At 45.2% G+C, this 22,121-nt stretch overlaps 1 protein-coding gene across 1 annotated transcript in view; it reads left to right on the forward strand.

Annotated features, from left to right (window-relative positions):
• The window catches only part of frem2b (FRAS1 related extracellular matrix 2b), an 80,400-nt gene that overhangs the window by 53,274 nt on the left and 5,005 nt on the right, over positions 1 to 22,121 (forward strand). Inside the window, exons 7-23 of the mRNA XM_048264915.1 lie at positions 5,996 to 6,145; positions 8,680 to 8,889; positions 9,466 to 9,663; positions 10,492 to 10,656; positions 11,008 to 11,190; positions 11,567 to 11,697; positions 12,397 to 12,552; positions 13,228 to 13,531; positions 14,825 to 14,956; positions 15,699 to 16,030; positions 19,306 to 19,498; positions 19,862 to 19,966; positions 20,145 to 20,272; positions 20,471 to 20,605; positions 20,768 to 20,894; positions 21,383 to 21,570; positions 21,813 to 21,959. Of these exons, the coding sequence (XP_048120872.1) occupies positions 5,996 to 6,145; positions 8,680 to 8,889; positions 9,466 to 9,663; positions 10,492 to 10,656; positions 11,008 to 11,190; positions 11,567 to 11,697; positions 12,397 to 12,552; positions 13,228 to 13,531; positions 14,825 to 14,956; positions 15,699 to 16,030; positions 19,306 to 19,498; positions 19,862 to 19,966; positions 20,145 to 20,272; positions 20,471 to 20,605; positions 20,768 to 20,894; positions 21,383 to 21,570; positions 21,813 to 21,959 (2,984 nt within the window). The remainder of the gene's footprint in view (positions 1 to 5,995; positions 6,146 to 8,679; positions 8,890 to 9,465; positions 9,664 to 10,491; positions 10,657 to 11,007; positions 11,191 to 11,566; positions 11,698 to 12,396; positions 12,553 to 13,227; positions 13,532 to 14,824; positions 14,957 to 15,698; positions 16,031 to 19,305; positions 19,499 to 19,861; positions 19,967 to 20,144; positions 20,273 to 20,470; positions 20,606 to 20,767; positions 20,895 to 21,382; positions 21,571 to 21,812; positions 21,960 to 22,121) is intronic.

The following is a 22,121-nucleotide window of genomic DNA, read 5'->3' on the forward strand; positions in this document are numbered from 1 at the left end:
CGCTCTGTCTTTCTCTCTCTCTCTCTTTCGCTCTGTCTTTCTCTCTCTCTGTCTCTTTTTCTTTTTCTCTTTTTCTGTCTCTTTTTTTCTTTCTTTTCTCTCTCTCTCTCTCTCTTTCACTCTATTTGTGGTTTTCTGTCTTTCCTTCGGTCTCTATCTCTCTCCCTCCCTCTATCTCGGACTCAATCTCCCATAATTCTTATCTACTTCATACTCATACTTCATACTACTTGTCTGCTCAAACAAGATAGGATTGATATCAAATTCTGTTTATGGACTGCTGAACTTATACTGCATTATTCATTTATGTCCTGATCGGTGAGAGTTTCTCATTGTCAGGGGTTGCTGTTTGGCTACGCGATGTAAATTCAGGACTTGAAAATGTGTTTCTGCTAGAGGGGAGGCCTTTGCCAGGGGCGATGTGAAGTACAAAAGGCTTTATACCAGATTGATGATGCTGCACTCAGCGGAGAAGTGGGATTTGCTGCTGAGATTTGGCATGGCACGGGTGATTCATGGTGTTGATTTAATAAGAGAGTATCAAACTGACCCCGGGCCTGCGCATGCCCTCGGTGAGAAACGGATTGCTTCTTTTATCAGCGCCAGTCCACTTTTAATAGACCTCGGAGCTCGCTGAGACCGATGCCAAATGCTGATGCATTGCTTTGCGTCTTGCGGGCCTGGGAGAGATGGCAGACCCGTGTCTGTTTTGACAAGGAGCCTCCGTGAGACGGGGGGGGGTCTATTCAGAAAGTGCCAAGAGTATGGGAAAATGGGATAGAGAGGAATATGGAGTTGTCAAGCCAGAGTGTGTGTGTGTGTGTGTGTGTGTGTGTGTGTGTGTGTGTGTGTGTGTGTGTGTGTGTGTGTGTGTGTGTGTAAGGGGGTGTGTGGTTTGTGTGTAGCCTCAAAGTGCCAATGTGCACAGTGAGCCGCTGCACCCATGTAGAAATCTCAGTGAAGGCATGACGTCCTCCTATACACATGTTTCAGTTGAGTTCAATAGAATGGCCCGATATAGAAAGAAACACAGCTATAAAACTCCTAATATTCATTGTGTTCAGCTTTTTAAATCAAAACAATTTGGGATAAATCGTTTATGAACAGTGGGTGAGATGAGCTCGCTTGTGTGGAGAAATGGGTTGTCTTGCTAGTGGGTCATATTAGCTCAATTGCTATCAAGATTGGGGAGTCACTTGGCACATAAAATGCATCATCAAGCAACAGGCATGTAGTTCAGAGATCTGGACCTCCTAATGTCTTGAAGGTCAGAATCATTATGCCCGGCTCTAATTAAAACGAATAGTCACTGCATGATCACGTCAGTGCAGTCATGCAGAAGCCAGGACAAAAGCGACAGTCATATAGCTCAGAAATGTCATCCATACAAGTAGAAGTAACCAGACCCATAATTTGAATTATGTTATGTTTATTATTTTTTATGTTTATGGGTTGAGTAGATTGAGTAAATACAATAATTTTAATTCAAAAATGAAAACTATGACTTGGTTTGTAGTGATAAGGTGTATTTTTGCTAGTATGTGGGCTGTTTGGGACTCCATGAGTCCATGCGTGTGTGTGTGGTGGTGTAAACACCTTGCTGCAGGTGAGCTGAGGGGGTAGTCCCGGGTGCCACCATGCAGGTAACCCAAGACAGACGGGGACTGATTTGTCTGGGAGCCAGGTGAAGAGGTTGAGCAGACAGTGGTTTAGCCCTTAGTTAATGAGCCATAACTCCTCATGGCCCCCTGCTTGTCTGTCATGCAAATGAACCTTACCTTATCTGATTACAGGGGACAGCTATGAGCACACACACACACACGCGCACACGCACACACACACACACACACACACACACCAGGATCCCTCATTGCTAAGCCCAAATAATCAGTGCCTATTACAGTCGATGCTGTGGGCCTCCTATTGCCTGTGGTGTTTGACTTGTCTGCAGATCCAGATACTGGCAGCACTGCTTTCTCAAACCCACCGCGCGCGTCCGCAGGACCGAACGTCTCCTTTACCCAGATAAAGAGGACTACCCCCTCCCTCCTGTTCCGGTTCCTGTTTGTGCTTTGTAGTATAATTAGTGCTTCCAGCAGAATTTCTTATCTTTTTTTCGCAGCGTGAACCTGCAGCGCCTTAAGGCTATGCCCAACAGTCATTTGCCTGAAGTCGTAATTTGACTTGCAGAAAGACAGAAGAAAAAGCCAAGGGGAAAAGTAACAGAGTGCACTCGCCAGAGTGAGCAGCGGCGTAGAGTTGAAGCAACAGATTACTAACTCCGCTCAAGATCATCTGAAGTGCACTTGAGAAAAGTCCACATGTAAACTTGTCAATGTGACTTACTGCAGTTTACCAAAGGTTTTAAATCTCCACTGTACACAATCTAGATTGGAGATGTCATATCATATTTCAACTTTTTAGGGAATGCGACAGAATTTAAATTATCCGACTAAAACAAAACAAAAAAAGAAAATGCTACTCAGTCATTGACCTCCAGATCTCCTTTATTGTTTGATTGGAGCCCCCTGAAGGCTCATTTAGTTACGACCCATAACATAAGCTGTCACTCTCGGCATCCGCATAAACAATAGGTGTGTATGTGCGCTGAAGGCTGTGTGTGTGTGTGTGTGTGTGTGTGTGTGTGTGTGTGTGTGTGTGTGTGTGTGTGTGTGTGCGCGCGTGCATTCGTGTTTGTGTGTGGAGATGACCTCCTTTGTTCGTCCTTAATGCTAAGGTCACCTCACCTGGAGAAACCGAATCCTCTCAAGGCACAGAATGGAGGGAAATGTCTCATCGGCGGCGATGGCTGTTTATTTTTTCAGCGCTTACCCAGACTTCCTCCATCCTCCCAGGGGGATGTCAAGAGCTCCGGGGAGGCTAAACTTCAATCAGCACCCGCCACTCTCCCACGGCCACGCTAGCTGACAGCTCGTCTCTGGACTTAAAGAAAAAGAGAGAGAGAGAAAGAGACAAGAGGAATGAGAGGGAGAGTTAGGGGTTAACGCCAGCCTTTTCTGTGGCAGGACCCGGGGGTGAGCGTGACAGCGGGCATGTTGGGCTGCGGAGGAATTTCAGCACTAATTGCAGTCAGACAGGCCTGGACTGGCGCTTCTGTCCTGACTTCCTCTAGACGACCTGTCAAGCTGGAGAGCTCCCTCCCTCTCTCTCTCTCTCTCTCTTTTCTCTCTTTCTTTTTGTTGCTTTCCTCATTGCTCTTTGTCTTTCTCTCTCTTCTCACACACACTCTTTGTCTTCTTTTCTTTCTCTTTATTGTCTTGCTATCTTGATCACATACTCATACTATATCCAGACACTTTCTCCAAGCTCTCCCTCCCTTTATTATCTCTCAGTATAACCATTCTCTCCCTTTCCCCCCTCCTTTCTCCCTCTCCCCTCTCCCTCTCTCTCTCTCTCTCTCTCTCTCTCTTTCTCTCTCTCTCTCTCTCCCTCTCACCACCCTCTGAGCCCAATGCACCTAAAGGAGGAAAGAAACAAAACTCTAGCAGAATGGAATTACTCCGCAAAGGAGAAAAGACCCCTAAAGCAGCATTTTATGTATGCTGTAATGTATACATGTAAAACAACCGTGGAGCACCCCAATTACAGCCTAGAAACTGGTGCCAGCGTGCCCACACAAATGTGCTTTTCTCACACACTTTCACACTCTGTCATGTAATTATACCTGCGAGGATAGCTGTAGGATCATCAAGTCCATTTTTATCATACTGACAGATCTCAGGTCAGTGGAACTGTATGATGGAGGCTCTGCACACACAGTCCCTCTAAAAGAGACATTGTATTTTAAAATAATTAATTTTATTGGTCAAAATATATATAGTTTGAAAAACCAGTAAGGCATAGCCTACTAAAATATATATTTTTTGCTGAGGTAGCGATGCTCTTCAGCCGATGGAGCAAAGCAGTGTGCAAAGGAGCCAGCAAAATAGACAGGCCGAAGGTCACTCCCCAGGGTCAGTGCAGTCCACGTACACCATGGTGTTGAGCTGGTCTTCCATGAAGGGAACTAACCTTTGGTTTAGTGGTTTCGTAGCAGGGGACATGTCCTCAGTCTCCTGGACCGGGGTCCTCAGGAGACATTCCCTTTCACTATCCCTACCTAAGTCATCTGAGACATGAGCCTAATAATTGGAGATGTTGGTCAATCGCCACAACTCTAGAAAGATTGGGATGTACTGTACTGTATCTATAGAGTCATTGGCTGTAACTTTTGTCCTTTGGTCTTCTGGGTGAAATGGTGAAGTATGCATTAGATTGTGTCTCTTAGCCCTTTGACAACTTCTGTTGTTTTCTTATGTTATTTAATGCAACTCTTATTGATTTTATTGTCTGTTTTTATCATTGCCTGTTCTCTTTTCACCTCTTCTTTTGGTCACTCTTTTAGAATTTTCACTGTTATTATCTTATGTTACATAATTTATCAATTTGATGCCAGGTATTGATTTGATGCCCAAGGGCTGGGAGTTATCCTTGGCACAGTCTGTTCTGTATATAAATAAAGTTTGCCATGATGCACCTCCAGTGTTGGGAGGGTTACTTTCAAAACGTATTCCGTTACAGAATACAGAATACATGCCCAAAAATGTAATTTGTAAAGTATTCCGTTACGTTACTCATAACGTATTCTGAATACTTAGATTACTTCCGCATTGAATTGCATTTTATAAGTGTAGGAATGCGGCCATCAAATCCTGCTTAGGCCTACTAAACAGGCCTATTCTGGTGTTCTTCTGTTCCAAATGGCTGAAGTGTTAGGCCCACATAGGAGAATGTAAAGTCAACTAAGCTACCTGATACAACTTTAAAATAGCAAGGTGACCACTAAAACTACAGCAGGCGACTAGGCTAATTAAAACAAACAAAATAAATAGGCTACTTTAAGGGCGTAGCCAGAAATTATAATTAATATGTGTGCCTGTGAGATTTTTCGGTGGCATCAACCTACAAGTGAGGGGCGCATATGACGGGTGGAACGCAAATGACCTGTAAATGTAAACACTATAGGCTACTGTATATCAGGGCTCTCAAAATGAACGTGATCGCGTAATGACAATCAAAAGCCGCACGTTAAAATATGCTAGGCCTACTCGCAAGAATAATTCTTCAGAGGCTGCACCATATAATTCATTTTAAAACGTAAATGTAGATCTAATTAGAAAAAAAATAATCCATAAAGCTATTTAATTAGAATAAAAAACTTAGAATGCAGTGCCTATTTTAGAGATTGTTTTTATTGTAGGTCTAAATCAACACGTGAACTAGGCTTTGTTTATTGAGTAGCAAACTGTGTAACCGATTGGCCGAAGTAGCCTGAGCTATTAATACTTGGGAAAATATCCTTTGAACAGACATCAGGAACCACAATCAGTGAGGAACAGGAGTTACCTCCACTTACTTTACTCCTAATTTGCTGTGCAAACAGTCAGGGTCTCCCATGACGCGTCCACAATGCGCGCTGGCTGCGTTTTGAGGCTAGTACAAGACGGCGGGGATGGATTTAAACATGGAAACAATTTCATCATAGATTGCTTTCAGGAGCTTCTGGGAAATGGAGTTGCCTTAATTTATTTAGAGAGTGAATAAACTTATGAAACAGAGAAGTATCGTCATGTAATCCATTGATTTCAACAATGTAACTGTATTCTAAATACCAACGATTTAACTTGTAACTGCATCGGAATACAGTTACTCATAATTTGTATTCTGAATACGTAACGCCGGTACATGTATTCCGTTACTCCCCAACACTGTGCACCTCATCACATATGTCTTGGATTCAATATCTATGACAAGTCCCAGCTTTTTACCTTGAGTGATTAAAGGTGTAGCCCTGAGCTTGGCAGGAGCTGTGGATAGCAGTATTGTTACATAGAGATTACCTTCCTCCCTGGCCTCTGGTTATTTGCAAGTAAAGCTATAGGGAAATATATCTACTGAAGGATTGAAAATGTACTTTTTTTCCCTTTATCCACAGCACCCGTTTTCTACTTTGGCGATACAGAATACCACGTGGATGAGAGTGATGGTTACGTGGAGGTGCGGGTATGGAGGACGGGCACAGACCTCTCCCAGACGGGCACGGTGACAGTACGCTCGAGGAAAACTGACCCTGTGTCAGCTGAAGGTGAGGAACTCCCCAATGAAGCTGCAACATTCATCAAGCAGAACTATCATGTCTCAGTGGAATTTCAAAGAGCCTTCCATTGCTAGCAGCCCTCTTTGGTCTTCTGAGGGTCAGTAATAGCAGTAGAGAGCAACAGAAATAACACCTGAAGTTACATCAGAGGATTCCACAGCAAACAATTCTGTTTAGATCAATTCCTTAATGGAAACAAGAACCCCAAAGGTGCTAAACTGCAGTCTTGTCTTGGAGAGTAACACCCGTCGTGGCCTAAGAGAGTGTGGTGAACCTAACCGCCAAACGTCTAGGCATTTATTTACTCTGTGAAGCTAAAACACTAGAGGACTATTTTACGCCTACCTATGTATATTGTGAAAGTAGACATTTTATTTTGTCGCTTATTGCCCTATTCAGATCTGAATGTGACTCCAATGCAGCTGTAATGAATTTTTCACCATCCAAGATCAATAGTGAGCTTGTTATCAAGGATGGAGTGATCTGCGCTGGAGATGTGATACGTGGAGGAGGGATGTCAGTACTGATAACACACGCATAGTAGACTTCAGAGGCCTTGGGCTGACGTTTGCCTTGAACAAGGCAGAATAGAGAGAGAGAGAGAGAGAGAGAGAGAGAGAGAGAGTGAGATAGAGAGATAAATTACAGAAGAGTAGAGGTAAAGATACAAGAGAGAGAGAGAGAGAGAGAGAGAGAGAGAGAGAGAGAGAGAGAGATGTTGACTGAGAATGAGATATAGGGGTATGTAGAGATATGCTGAGACTGAAAGAGGGCAAGAGAGAATATGGAATGGAGAGAATACGGAATGGAGGGAAAGACAAAGAGAACGATGAGGAGACAGTGAAAGAGGTTATGAGAGAGAGAGAGTGAGAGAAGCAAGGAGAGAGAGATTGAAGGCTATTTTGTTGGTTCGTTGGGGAATTTTGTAGTGAAGCTCTGTGTGTGTGTGTGTGTGTGTGTGTGTGTGTGTGTGTGTGTGTGTGTGTGTGTGTGTGCGCAGAGGGGTTGTGTGTGTGTCTGCTCGTGTTTGTGTGGGAGGTTTTGGGAAGTGCAGGTCTTGGTACTGCTGGGACTGTGAGGCATTGAGTGCAGCCAGTTGAATTAATGGCCATGTGTGCGTCGGTGTCTCTATGGGTGTCTCCATGTGTGTTTTGTGTGTGTGTGTGTGTTTGTGTTTGCGTTTGTGTGTTCGCTCAGTCATACATGTGTGTGTGTGTGTGTGTGTGTGTGTGTGTGTGTGTGTGTGTGTGTGTGTGTGTGTGTGTGTGTGTGTGTGTGTGTGTGTGTGTGTGTGTGTGTGTGTGTGTGTGTGTGTGTTCGCTCACTCATGTCTGTGTGCACATGTGTGTAAGCATGGAGGGTTGCCAGAGGAGCTGGGCTGGGGGTACTGCTGGGATTTCTGGAGCATCCGGCTCCGGTGCCCACTGCCCAGGATAGGAGCCTGCTGCAGGAGAGAAGGAGAGAGGGGGTTTGGGGTGCATCTCCCTGCTGCTCCTTACCCCTCCTCTCCTCATACCCCTCCTCCTCCTCCTACCTCTCACCACCACACATATCAAATATTGTTTCTGCGTTAATCTAATCTCTGGCGTCTTGGGTGGAAATCCAGTCTCCTCGCTGACATGCTCCCCCTGGCCACCACAGACGCACTGGAGGGGAGGGGGATGGGGGTGCTGGGAGGTGGTGGTGGGTGAGTGGGCTGGGAGATTGGCCAAGGGGAAGGAAGTCACCGTAACTAGGGCCCCCTTCACAAAAAAACACAGCAATGAATAACCTGACCGTGCCTGCAGCAGATAACATGGGTCCTGCAGCAGGGGCCTTCAGACTCTGAACAAATGGAGGGTCGTGAGTGTTTTGTATCTTCTGCAGGTGAGAAAGCAAAGTTAGCTCCAAAGGGTTGATGGCTGCACTGTAGTCTGATTGTGCTTATCAGTATGAATGGGGATACGGAAACGGCCCCTTTATCTTCCCCACTAATGGAGGAAGCTGGCAGAACGTGCTCCCCTGCTGATTGTTCTGAACTAGTAAACCAGAACCAGTAAACACAAGAAACTGAGCCAAAAAAATGAATTATTGAGAAATTATGAATATTTTATAATTGCTTTACTAATTTAGTGTTTTGACTGTCATTTCAGATTTGTGTGAACTTTTATTGACCCCTAATCTTGAGTGCTGTTGGCAATTAAGTGCATTACATTTGGATGCTAGATCTGGATTTTAATTAAAAATGTAATTAGTGTAGCTAATACAAGGGGCAACCAGAGAACCCACCTACTGTTATCATTAAAAGGGTTGCTGATGGAAGACAATAATTTAATTTGTCAATAAAATCAATCAATATTTCTTTGTTTAAATTTGAAAAACTTGAAGGTAAACTTCTTGAACTGAAAACTGGTAGTTTAGACATGAAAGATAAAGGACTAAACGGGTATCAGTTTACAATAACAGTTTACAGTTAACAATGAACTGCATCTCCTTCATGGGGTAATATTTATATTTGCTTGATGCTGTTATGTTCTCTGCAGCTGGTCTGGACTACGTTGGCATTAGCCGGAACCTGGACTTTGCCCCAGGGGTAACCATGCAGACCATTCGGGTCACCATTCTGGACGACCTTGGCCAGCCGGTTCTGGAGGGACCTGAGAAGTTTGAGCTCGTCCTACGCATGCCCATGAACGGCATCATGGGAGAGCCAGGCAAAACCACCATCTTCATTAATGACTCTGTGTCTGACTGTGAGTGCTCAACCTTGAAACATCCCATTCAGACATTCATGTGTGGCATGCCCTTGCTCAAAGCACTTTATTAATGGCATGAAAAGAGGCTGACTTCCTCCAGTTTTGTTGAAACACATTCAGAAAATATTTATTTTCATCTAAATTCTTTGCATTACTGTCAGAGATCTCTTGTCTTGATCCATTTGTTACTTTTAGTAAGAGGCAAATAGCAATAAGTGTTGGTGTTTAGGTGATCGGTCTCAATTAGATTAGATTTAGAGTAGATTAGATTCAACTTTGTCATTGTACAGAGTACAAGTACATACACTGTAGACAACGAAATGCAGTTTGCGTCTAACCAGTGCTAATAAGTGCAAAAAAAGCAGAAAAGTGCAATGTGATATATACAGTATAGACAGGTGGTGCAATATAAACAGTATAAGACATATAGTGCAGTGTAGACAGTAGTATACAGTTAAGAAAGTGGTATGGTTTACTGTAATATAAAATAAATATAAATATGTGCAATCAAAGCAGTAGTGGCACTAAAACACTGGGACAGCATGGATGATTCTGGATTCTTTGTTTCCTCAGTGCCAAAGGTTCAGTTCCAGGACACCATGTACATGGGCAACGAGAACGATGGACACATCTCGGCCCTGGTGTACCGCAGTGGCGACATAAGTTACAGGTCCACCGTGCGCTGCTACACGCGCCAGGGCACTGCCCAGGTCATGATGGACTTTAACGAGAGACCCAACACAGACGATTCCATCATCACCTTCCTGCCAGGTAAAACACAGCCAACACAAACTCTCACAAGCCTTACACCAAATCCTAACTACGCTCGATGCTAGCGAGCGATACAAATTAGTTTAATTATTGTCTCTGTGTTCTTTCTGTCACTGCTAGTGTTGCTCTGCTATTAGGAATGAGCATACTGTATTTAACAGCTCAGATGTAGTTAGGATACCCTGTTAGCTCTCTATTACACAAGCTTAGTTTAACTCAGAACGGTACCACTGATTTGCTTTATTTGATAGTGCCTAATATATGGCATCTTGAGTTTATTAGTAATGCAATAAATAATTAGAGTTCAGACTCAGACTCGGAGTGTCACAATCTGTTTTTGCTGACAACACCCTGCTGTTTTTAATAGTATCTGACAGAGGGATAATTAAACCTTTGAAACAGAGCTGTTTGGACTGCTGAAAGTCATTCTCTGTCTTTTTATATATCTCACCCTTGCTCAAGCATGCCTACCCCTAGTGTGCTCCAAGCAGTTCTGTATGTCGGGGGGAGTTAAGTTAGAACAACAAGAAAAAGGATCCCTATTTGTTTATGAGAGGACTGGTTGATGTACAGACTAAATAAAGTTCTGAGTTGGTTAGTATTGGTCACACACAACAAAAATGGAGAGAGTCTAAAAAGAGAGATGGGTCCTACAAGACTAGTCAACATGTATCAACAACTGTGTGTGTGTGTGTGTGTGTTGTGTGTTTGTGTGTGTGTGTGTGTGTGTGTGTGTGTGTGTGTGTGTGTTTGTGTGTTTGTGTGTTTGTGTGTTTGTGTGTGTGTGTGTGTGTGTTTATGTGTGTGGGTGTGTGTGTGTTTTCTCAGGTGAGGTGGAGAAGCCATGCGTGCTGACTCTGGTGGACGACAACGAGCACGAGGAAGTGGAGGAGCTCCGTCTGGTGTTGGGGAGCCCGAAGAGCGAGTCTCCTTTCGGGGCGTCCATCGGCGTTCAGAACGAGACGCTGGTCAAGATAAAGGACGACACTGACAGTAAGACATTCCCCAGATAACCCCTCAAGCAGTGTAAACTTCCACAGCAACCCCTCCCACAAACACACAGACTTTTCAGACATGATGGACACTTTGAAGTGCTCATTCAAATGAAGCAGATTTTCTAGTTTATAAACTGCTTTTTTGCCTGAAGCTATCCTCACTATAGTCTTCTCGAACGGAGTAAATTACAGTTCTCAGATAGTTTCGAGGTCTGTTTACCGTAGTCATGGTGTATCACTCAGGGAAGGATGATCAAAGATGCCTAGAAGCATTTTTCAAATGATTGTGGTGAGAATGTGTAATTGTGGGTAATGCAGTCTTTTGTCTTCCTTTTTCATATTAATTCAGAGGCCATAATCAAGTTTGGAGAGACGAAGTTCAGCGTGAGCGAGCCCAAGGTGGTTGGCCAGGTGTCGGTGTTGAAGATCCCAGTGATCCGCATAGGAGACACGTCCAAAGTTTCTGTGGTGCGTGTGCACACCAAGGACGGCTCTGCATCCTCGGGTGAAGACTACCACCCAGTGTCAGAGGGTAAGGGTGCCATTGAGGGACATGCTGAACAGGAAAAAAAAAAAAATAAAGATTGGAACATCGAGTTGAGGGATTCGGAGCCCAGTCTCCACACAGGTAGTGTGGTAATTGAGACTGATGCAAATTTAATGAGAGAATTACACCTCCGTAATTTGTGCTAATTGCATGCAGCCTATCCTGACAGTCGCTTAAAGCTAATTAGCATTTGTATGGGAAAAATGTCACACTTCTCAGAGAAAAATGCCACCGCACTCAAAGTAGAATGAGAAAAAAGGTTTTTCTTTATTTTTAGTAGGCATTAATGAATTACAGAGACGTTGTGTTGAAGGTTACACAATTACTGCACAGCTCATGTGTACTTCTGGGCTTGCAACAGATGTGGAGTTCAAAGCGGGCGAGACTCGACACTATGTGGAGGTGGAGATCCTGTATGACGGCGTGCGCGAGATGCGAGAGGCCTTCACCGTACACCTGAAGCCTGACGAGAACATGGTGGCCGAGACACAGGTGGGTGGAAGAAACAAATGCTACTAACCAGTCCTCATGTAGACATGCCACTCACCAGCTACAGTTACATGCATGTTACATGGACATTTTTTTAAACTGTTATATCCCTCAGCCATATTGTGTGCCAGGCAGCTCAACTGAGATAGAGCTCCAATTAAAGTCTACAGCCTTCTGAGTCTCCAACCTTCCGAGAGTTACTTTGATTAAGTGAATGTGGCCGAGATCTACCAATATTTTATGCTAGTAATAGCGCATAGCTGACCTCCACTCAAAACAGCTGAATATGTTTGTAGATCGTAATTTTAGCAGGTTTACCAAGTGACTGTGTCATCAAATTTTAGAACATTTTGGAGAACTACTCAGAAACAGGTGGGGAACTACTGGTAGCTTGCGAGCTATGTGTTGAGGGCCCCTGTTCTACAGTCTCAGGGCTAACATGGAATGAGACCTTGGCAAAAGTTTTTAATAATAAGCATTCAACCTATACATAAATTGTACTGGGTACTTTTCATCCAAATGAATCTACAATGTCTTGATCCATTTTGATTGATAACATTTGGGATTCTTTAACTGTTTAGTTAGTACATTCATTCTGGTCAGTTTGGTCTTCCACAGCATGGCATACTTAGCATTGCCTCATACAGTGATGTCAGTGGTGGTACAATGTGTTTTACCTTGTCTCTGGTCATCTTCTCCCAGATGAACAAGGCCATCATCTACATTGAGGAGACCAACAGCATGGCGGATGTCACCTTCCCCTCGGTGCCTCTGGTGGTGTCTCTGCTCCAGTACGATGAGATTAGGATTAGCAGGGATGCCCTCCCCCCCGCTGGCTATCCTGTGGTCTGTGTGACGGTGAGCCCCTCAATTCATGACCAGATCGATGTCCAAATTATTTCATCACTCCACAATTAACATGAGCTTTCTCTTTAGGAGGTTTTGTGCAGTTAGTTCTGTTTGCACTGATAAAAAAATAAATAAATAAAAAACGTTGCTCTGTAATTTGATGCTTGCCATTCATTGTCAGGAAAGTCAGATCTCCACCCAAATCACCTTGCACTGCAAAGACATGCATTATATATCAGGTACATACAACTCCATAGCCTAGGCCAGAGAACGAAATACTGTATATGAACGGAATACATTTTTGAAGAATGTTGATCGATGCCAACACGGCCACCTCACCAAAACATGAATGAGAATTCAAATTATTAATGTGTATTCATGACAAATATGTTGCACTACATAACTTCTATTTTGTAGATGTAGTAGTATGTATTTGATTCCTGTAGAATTTATTTTATGTATTTTCGCCTCACAACAAGATTATTAAGTCCCTTGTATTAGTGGTTAAACATCACAGTAATTATATCCAAACAACCTCAATCATGAAACATTATGGCATCACTATTGGTTGCTTAATCCTTAATATTGGCAACACCAGCCTCTAGTCACTCTAATTTATGAAGAGCAGTTTGCAGTATTGTATTCCATACTCATTTTTTTATTATGCCCCTGTCTCACCTCCAGGCTTGCAACCCCAAGTATCCCGACTTTGACAAGACAGGCTCCATTTGCGTGAGCGAGAGCATCAACGACACGCTAACGCGCTACCGCTGGCTTGTCAGCGCCCCCACAGGACCAGACGGCGTCACCAGCCCCATGCGCGAGGTGGACTTCGACACCTTCTTCACATCGTCCAAGCTCATCACGCTCGACTCGGTCTACTTCCAGGCCGGCTCGCGGGTCCAGTGCGCTGCCCGCGCCGTCAACGCCGACGGAGATGAAGGCCTGGAGCTCAGCAGCCCTGTGGTGTCTATAAGCGTCGAGGAAGGTGAGCGACACCAGCTCCACTGCTCCTCTGGCATTTATGCAGTTCATTTATGCAGTTCATTTATGTAGTTCATTTATGCAGTTCATTTATGTAGTTCTGTATGTATGTAGAACTACATAATATACAGTATATATTATAGCTGTGCATGTATGGAGCTCTGCATTTACTGTATATAGTTTATTTACATGGATCTGCATATATATATATATATATATATATATATATATATATATGCAGATCCATGTAAATAAGACAACTTGTATGTGGTATCTGGTAAGACAACTTGTATGTGGTATCTGGTGTATATCTGGTATATCTGTATATATATATATCTATATATATATATATATATATATATATATATATATATATATATATATATATATATATATATATATATATATATGCAGATCCATGTAAATAAGACAACTTGTATGTGGTATCTGGTGGTTTGTATGTACTGTATGATATCATACAGTACATACAAACCACCAGATACCACATACAAGTTGTCTTTCCCAAACAAAGTGAGTGTTACAGGGCCAATACAGTTGACTTCTACAGAAAAGTGCTATTAGACTTCAGATGCTTCTGATTCTTCAGATTTCCTTGAAAAATACTGTTTGTGGGTTCATTAAAAGCTTCTGGGTGGGTTCCACCAAAAACTCCATTAAATTCAAAGGGAGATGGAATGGGTGTGTGTTTACAAGTGCAAACTGCCATGAAGGCTGCAGATGAATCCCTATATGCACAGCCAGATTCCAAAGCACTTTTGCCCTTGGCTCACTACACTACGGTCCATGCATACATCAGCTTGTGTAGTGTGTAGTCTGGGGGTTTAAGCAGCTGACCTTGGCAGTGTGTACTGAACAAAGTCAGGAGGGGGAACATGAGCCGGGCTGCATCGAGGGCGAGGGCATAATGTCTCTATTCTGCGACTCGCAGCCGCAGGAGGGATAATTGTCTTCTAACGACATGAGAGCAGCTAATTTGACTTATTTTTATCAAGAAGCCACCCAGGAGAAAGAGCCAGAGATAGTGACGGATACAGTGGTTTCTTTTGTACATTCAGAGTACACTCCAAGTCTTCTATTACCCTGCTGGTGGCTGTGTAAGTGTGAGAGTGTGTGAGTGTGTGTGTGTGTGAGAGAGAGAGTGTGTGTGTGTTTGAGTGTGTGTGTGTTTGTGTCTGTGTATGTGTATGTGTGTGTAGGGCGCGTGAATGCACTTGGCAGCTGCTTGATAATGACTTCACCTGTAACAATCTCACCTCCCCGCTGCGTGCCCTGTCAGGTATGTGCCAGCCCCGGGTTGTGGGCGCGGTTGGAGCCGAGCCCTTCTCCGCCAAGCTGCGCTACACAGGAGCCGACGACCCGGACCACCCCAACCTCGTCAAGCTGACTGTCACCATGCCACACATCGACGGTGAGGGGGCGCCATGTGTCAATGTGTGTGTCGTGTGTGTGTGTGTTTTGTGTGTGTTTTTGTGTGTGTGTGTGTGTGTGTGTGTGTGTGTGTGTGTTGGGGGGAGTTGGTGGCTGGAAGAATCTGTCCTCCACTGTGACTGATCATGAAAGAGATGGAGATTGACCACATTTGGGATGCACTACGGCGGGAACATGGCATAATTAATTGGATGCTCACAGATGGCCCTGCTGCAGGCTCATTCGTACGGAATGAGAAGGCGCCAGTGGCAGCAGTGCTTCTGCCTCTCCAGCTCACACACAGGCAGTCGTCTTTATTTGTCTGGGTTTATGATTTTTTTTTTTGCTTCACTTTGAAAGTGTTACCTGTTCCCTTAGTGAGGCGTCCTGCAACTGATGCCAGGTGTTTATGGCACAAGTGGGAAGTCATGATTCCCTTGCCTGGGCTTTGTCCTTTCATATGGCTGGATTGCGCATCTATTAAACTGTTATCATGCCAAAATTGGTGTTCTCTTCTCCTCTCTTCTATACTCACCTTTTGTCTTTTTCCTTTCCCTTTATTCCCTCTTTCCTGGTTTCTCTTTTTCACAACCCTTTCCCTCCTCTTCTCCTTTCCTCTTCCCTCCTCTTTTCTCTCCCAACCTACCTCCTCCTCTTCCTCCTCCTCATCTAACCCTCCTCTTCTCCTCTCTCTCCCTACCTCCTCCTCCTCATCCCTCTCTCCTCATCTCCACCCCTCTCAGGCATGCTGCCCGTGGTCTCCACGCGGCCCCTGTCCAACTTCGAGCTGACGCTGAGCCCCGACGGCACGCGCGTGGGCAACCACCGCTGCTCCAACCTGCTGGACCACCACGAGGTGCAGACGCGCCACGGCTTCCTGACCGAGGCCACGCGCAACCCCGAGGTCATCGGCCAGACGGCGCCCTACCAGTACAGCCCCGCCCTGCGCGGCTCGGGCGCCCTGCGCTTCTATCGCAACCTCAACCTGGAGGCCTGCCTCTGGGAGTTCACCAGCTACTACGACATGTCCGAGCTGCTCAGTGACTGCGGAGGCACCATCGGGACCGATGGACAGGTGAGGAGAAGCTGTCGCGGAACCATAACTGTTTGGACAGGAAGGTGTGGGTGTGTGTGGGGGGGGGGGGGTTGGCGTTAAGGGAGTCTGGGTGGATAGGCGTGCACACAGCGTGGTAAACATGTCATCCTGTCGGCTGATCAAATGGACCTCAACAGTGTTTTCATAAAGACACAAAATTCCAAGCCTCAAGGTCTTCATACAGTAAAATACCAGAGTTCAGCGCTCATGAAATGAAGCTGTCAGGCTATCCTCGACTGTGATGGAATGTAACAACTGTGGAAAATATATTACTAGCAGCAGTAAAGTCTTGACCTCTGCTTTGTGGATAATGTAGTGCTTCCTCTGCAGTGGGTCTTTCCATGTCTCTATGTGGTTTGCCATTTTGTATTGTTTCCAAAGGTTATTTTTGGCCCGTTTTAAACAGGAGCCTCCTGCTCGTGTCACTGTGTCTTTGTGAGAGACATCTAAATGGTAAGAAACCCCACCAGAGTCCAGCCACGCTGCGTTATGCTGTGCGGGCTGCTATGTGCCGTTAAGCTATTACATCGCCCACAAAGCTGCGCACTGTCTCTGACAGCGGCAGCCACCGCTGTTGTTCCAAACACCTACCTCTCTCTTCGGGGTTCCGGCCATCTTCCAGCTGGAATGGCGGGTCGAGAAGGCAAAGCCCACATGCAGATCATAAAAGCTGCTTTACGGCTCCATCCTTCTTCTCCCTTTTGTCTCAGCCCTTCTTTGTTTCCTTCTGTGTCTCTGACACTTTAGAAAACAGTCGTTTTACACACACACACAGAGGGAGTGGGGGTCGTTGGGGGGGGGGGGTGGACACCCCTCTTCATCGTCCATCCCATCGTTCCCCCAGTGCCCTCCCTGCTTACATGCCTCGCCTCGTCAGCCCTTCACCCTCACCGTGGAAACGAGGGGCTTCTATTAGCTCGGCCCGGCAGTTAATTAAAAGTGAGGAGGCGTTGTGGAGAGGGCGCTGCGAGGGCAGAAGGGGCCGCGCCAGGCTAACGTGAACCTCTTAGCACTCATCACCTCAGCTGGAGACAGTCAGCGGTCAGCCTCTCCCAGTCACTCCCCAAAGCACAGCACTGACCGGGTGGAGCAGTCAAATGTCAGCTGGCAGACCCACACAGAGCATGTCTACATGTGGGCAGAGGAAGGGTTTTTTGTCAGAGGATCCAAACAAATTTTGTTAAATTGGGTATTTATGTAATATGACATGTGTGATTTAATTGGGATGTTTTTCTCGTCTCGGGGCTCGGACCTTCACTGTTAATGGTTTTTGAAAAGTAGGGTATTGATGCCTGCAGCAATCCACAGCCCAACAACACTCTTTGTTGTTGAACAGGTTGTGCTCACCAGCCGTATATACGGCTCTGCTTACCTAGTACCCACAGTGACACCCAGTGGTAACAATTCAACATCACATTCACGATCAGCACACCAAAGTTTGGCGTCCTGAAACATGTTAATCTTGTAGTTTGCACCAGAGTTTGGACCTGACAAACAGAATTGGATATATGACTTGCCCTGATATAGATCCTTTCGTTTCATTTCAGCCCTATCCAATTGCATTAGCTGAAATCAATTCTCTATTATCCTCAGGCACTTAGAAAACACAGCATGATGGTTGCGAAGCATATTTATTGATTTTCTGAAAAGTTGCCAAAAGTAGAAGGGCCCATAACAAGAGCGAAAACTATATACCACCTTCTAATCTCAACTGCCCATGCAGCACAGAGCAGAACACAATAAAGCCCAGAAAGGCACCCCTCGGTCTCAGCAAAAACACGCAGGAGTCAGCCTGCAACACACATCTGTGTTTAAACTTTCCATGGCCCCGGACCTATTGAGACAAACACACACACACACACACACACACACACACACACACACACACACACACACACACACACACACACACACACACGCTGAATGCCATTGCTCTCCCCGCACCCGGCACCCCCAGGGCCCAAAGGGAGGCTTGCCTCTGCACGACTCCACCACCAGCACAGGCACATCCCAGGAGGGGTCAAGGGTCAAGTAGGAGAGGGATGCTCTGGCGCATAAATTCCTCGCAGGAGGCTGCCGGCGACGTGAGCTATGCCCACCCGTCAGCCTTCTCCCACAGGTCGCGTCAGATACCCCCACGATAAGAGCCTCCCCACAGATCACGTCGCTGCCGACACTAGGAAGAGCAAGTGTAGGACAAATATCAGTCATCCACATCAGTGACAACGAAATGTGCACCTGCATTCTTAATTGCTGAGGAGGACTGTGTGCTTCAAACTGGTTCATGTCTGTGATAGATGTACACACTTGTTTATTTGAGTGCAAAGGAGCACAGATCACTCCGGAATGTCTGGAAGGTAAAATCCAGACTTCCAGAGTCGAAGGTGAGCTCATTTGATAAACAGATTTACCCAGAGATCTCTCCTTGCTGCACTTCACCGAGTTGTTTACAAGAGGTTGAATTAAAGTGTAATGTGCATTAATGCTCTCTAAAATTGCTATATTACTCCACTTAAAAGTTCATAACAAACTCCCTTTTTACCTTTGATTGGTGTCATAAATTTGGAGAATGTTTGCTCTTGCATTTCTCAGGATGTGTGCAGGAACATGTTCTGCTTTCATGAACTCATCTTTACTCCATTAAAGGTGCCATGTGTAATGTCCGCCAAAAAATCAATTCATACTCCACATTCCATGTAAAGATGGGGCAGTATACCTCCAGAAAGTGAGTTGGTCTACCCTAGAGTAACAACCGAGACACGTGTATTGCAGTTTGGCTGGCGGTTATGTTGCCCGCATACCGCCTCCCATGGCCGAAACTGGTATTATGACACCTGTCGGGCTGTGGCTAGTAATTTAGCATGCTAATTTAGGTTGATCTCTCTGCAGCACTATACCTTGTCATTTTTTTAATGACATCATCGCCCTTATTTCTTCTCATTCTTTTGATGCGTGTAGCTCATTTTTTGGATATTTTTACCTCAATTCTTACACATGGCACCTTTAAAATACCACAGTTTTACCAATGGCCATTTTTGTAGTGTTTAATGTGTTTACTTCGAAAACTATATTGCTAAGTTCAGATCGCAGATCCAAACCTTGTGAATCAATATTATAGGCCTAAATAATTAAATAATTGAATTAGATAATATGAATGTATATAATATTAATATACTGCTAATGCCATATACTCTGTTAAATGAGTCTCAGGATCTGCATTTCACTGGTCTGCTACTGTTCCTCTCTGTGTTTAGGTGCTGAACCTGGTGCAGTCCTATGTGACCCTGCGGGTCCCGCTGCACGTATCCTACGTGTTCCACTCGCCCGTGGGGGCCGGCGGCTGGCAGCACTTTGACCTGCAGTCGGAGCTGCGGCTCACCTTCGTCTACGATACGGCCATCCTGTGGAAGGACGGGATCGGGAGCCCACCAGAAGCAGAGCTGCAGGGTGAGTGAAGTTAGGAGATGAACGACAGGAGGAAAATGACTGAGAGGAAAGAGAGATGTTTACATCTAATGTTCAGTTCGATTTTATTTAATGGTTAATGTTAGCTTTGCTGTGCTCTAGAAAATTTGCTATATAAATAAATATTGACTTACGTACTTACACAGAAACACAGGGGCAGCTGTGATGGATTATGTTTGTGACAGGCTGTTGCTTTTACCGGTCCCAACTCTCCGGTCTGATGAAGCTGAATATATCACTGACTTGGCAAAACGCACATACAGCTGAATCAGCTGTGCTCAGTAGAGCAGACTGTTTAATCCAGTGATTGAAGCTGAGGCTGTTGTTATGTTTTTGATGTTTCAGGGGCCCTGTACCCCACCAGCATGCGCATCAATGAGCAGGGTCGCCTGGTAGTCAACTTCCGCACAGAGGCACGATTTAGGGGTCTGTTTGTTGTTTCCCACTCAGGTGAGTTTACTCTTCTCAAACACATGAATACAGTCAAGCACTCAGAAGCTACACATTCTCACACCAACAAACACTCATGCATAACATTGGATCATAACTCTTCGGACTCTTTGTCAAAATCGTATTTTGAGCTGATATCGTATTAAATTATTCATTCATATCTTTTTTTATTTCCCAGCATCCTCTCTGTCCTCCATGGTCATGTGTCCAGATCACCCTGGCGTGACCTTTAACCTCACCCTTGTGCGCAGTGAGCCCACCTATAACCAGCCCATGCAACAGTGGACCTTCATCTCCGACTTCTCTGTGAGGAACCTTTCTACATACCAACTGAGTTTTGCATAATGATTTTTTTATTTACAAGTTTGGTTGGTTTTGAATGTGTTTTTTGATGGTTTATCATTGATAATGCCTGTGTGGAGTATTGCTGAGGTGCAGACATGCAGAAATAAGCAAGACATTTATCCTGAGCTGACATGGCTGCTGTGATTCGCTGTGCTCCAGATTCGTGACTACTCCGGCACATATACAGTGAAGCTGGTCCCGTGCACGGCCCCAGCGAGTCTGCAGTACACCATCCCACCTGTGTGCAACCCCCGGGAGCCCATCACCTTTGACCTCGACATCCGCTTCCAGCAGGTGCGATTTGTGCTTCTCTCTCTGCCTTGCTGTTTTAGGGGAGGAGAGACACTGGGCTATGTACTGTCTTGTTTGCTGTCTGGCTGTCTGTGTGCCTATAGTTAAATATGTGCTTATTTGTGTGTTTTGTTTTTCATGAATTTTGTGTATTATTGACCACAGGTGAGTGATCCGGTGGCGGCAGAGTTCAGCCTTAACACTCAGATGCTGCTGCTGTCCAAGCGGACGCTGTGGCTGTCGGACGGTTCCATGGGCTTCGGCCAGGAGACTGACACCGCCTTCACAGAAGGTACTTATCACACACCAGCATGCATCATTTTCTTCAGCGGACAGAACTCTTACTGTTTTTTTTTTTCATATCCATTCTGTTGAGATGGTCTGCAATCTCTCGTTCATTCAGCTCAAGCTTAAAACCCTCCATAAACATGGTTAGGCGCTGTGCCTAAGCCTTATATGGCCATGACACATTGTCAGCTTACATTTCGACACACTTACACAACTTTCAGCTTTTTACTAACACACCAGCACTAAGGAGTTCTCTACTGGGCTCATTACTCCTCAGTCTGATTGACTATAGCTGCAATATGCATGCATTCTCCAACAAAAAGAAATACATCACAGCTCTCTAACAGGTTATCAATAATGGCGTATGCTGTGTACTAAATCTGCTGCATTCAGCAGTGCTACTGCAGTGAATTACACCAACATAATGCACTGTGCTTGTAGCTTGGCAGGCACAGCAGTAATGTTTTACACTATAACTGGCCTCTGCTGCAGGTGACATCATCTATGGCCGTGTGATGGTGGACCCCGTGCAGAACCTGGGCGATTCGTTCATCTGCAACATCGAGAAAGTGTTTCTGTGCACAGGCGCCGACGGCTACGTGCCCAAGTACAACCCCGACAACTTTGAGTTCGGCTGCCTGGCCGACGCCTCCTCGCTGCTCTACAGGTTCAAGATCCTGGTGAGTTGAGAAGAGATAAATGAGCTGATTGGTACAAACAGAGCTGAACCAAATCGAATTGCAGCAAATCAAATGGAGTCAAGCCCGGCTGGGCTCACTTTTCAGGGCCTTATGGAATAATGTTTAATTGAGGTTGGCCTGAATGAAATCGCCTTGAAGCAAATAGAATCAGTAGGAGAGAGTGAGCGAGTCAACAGAAGTGGATTAGAGTGTGTGTGAGTGCGCTGTGTTGTGTTGTCCAGGACAAAGCCCAGCCGGAGACACAGGCCCGGACATTTGGCAGCGTGAGCTTCAACGCCCTGCTGGCCGTGGACGACCCCCGCGCCCTACCCCTTGTGAGGCAGCCAGGCTCCGACGGCTTCAGAGTGGACTCTGCACCGCTCTTCCAGGTGTGTCCTGCTCTTGTTTTCTTTCACAGCATTTCTTTCTATATCGTAGAGAACCTTGTCTGTACTTTGAGATTTTTCCCAGTATGCAATTCTCTCTAAACGTTTTTTGTTAAAATAATGATAGCAAGTAGTTCATTATGTTGGTCACCCAGTATGTTTTTG

The sequence above is a fragment of the Alosa alosa genome, chromosome 15 (genome assembly GCF_017589495.1).
Source record: "Alosa alosa isolate M-15738 ecotype Scorff River chromosome 15, AALO_Geno_1.1, whole genome shotgun sequence".
Lineage (NCBI taxonomy): Eukaryota > Metazoa > Chordata > Actinopteri > Clupeiformes > Clupeidae > Alosa > Alosa alosa.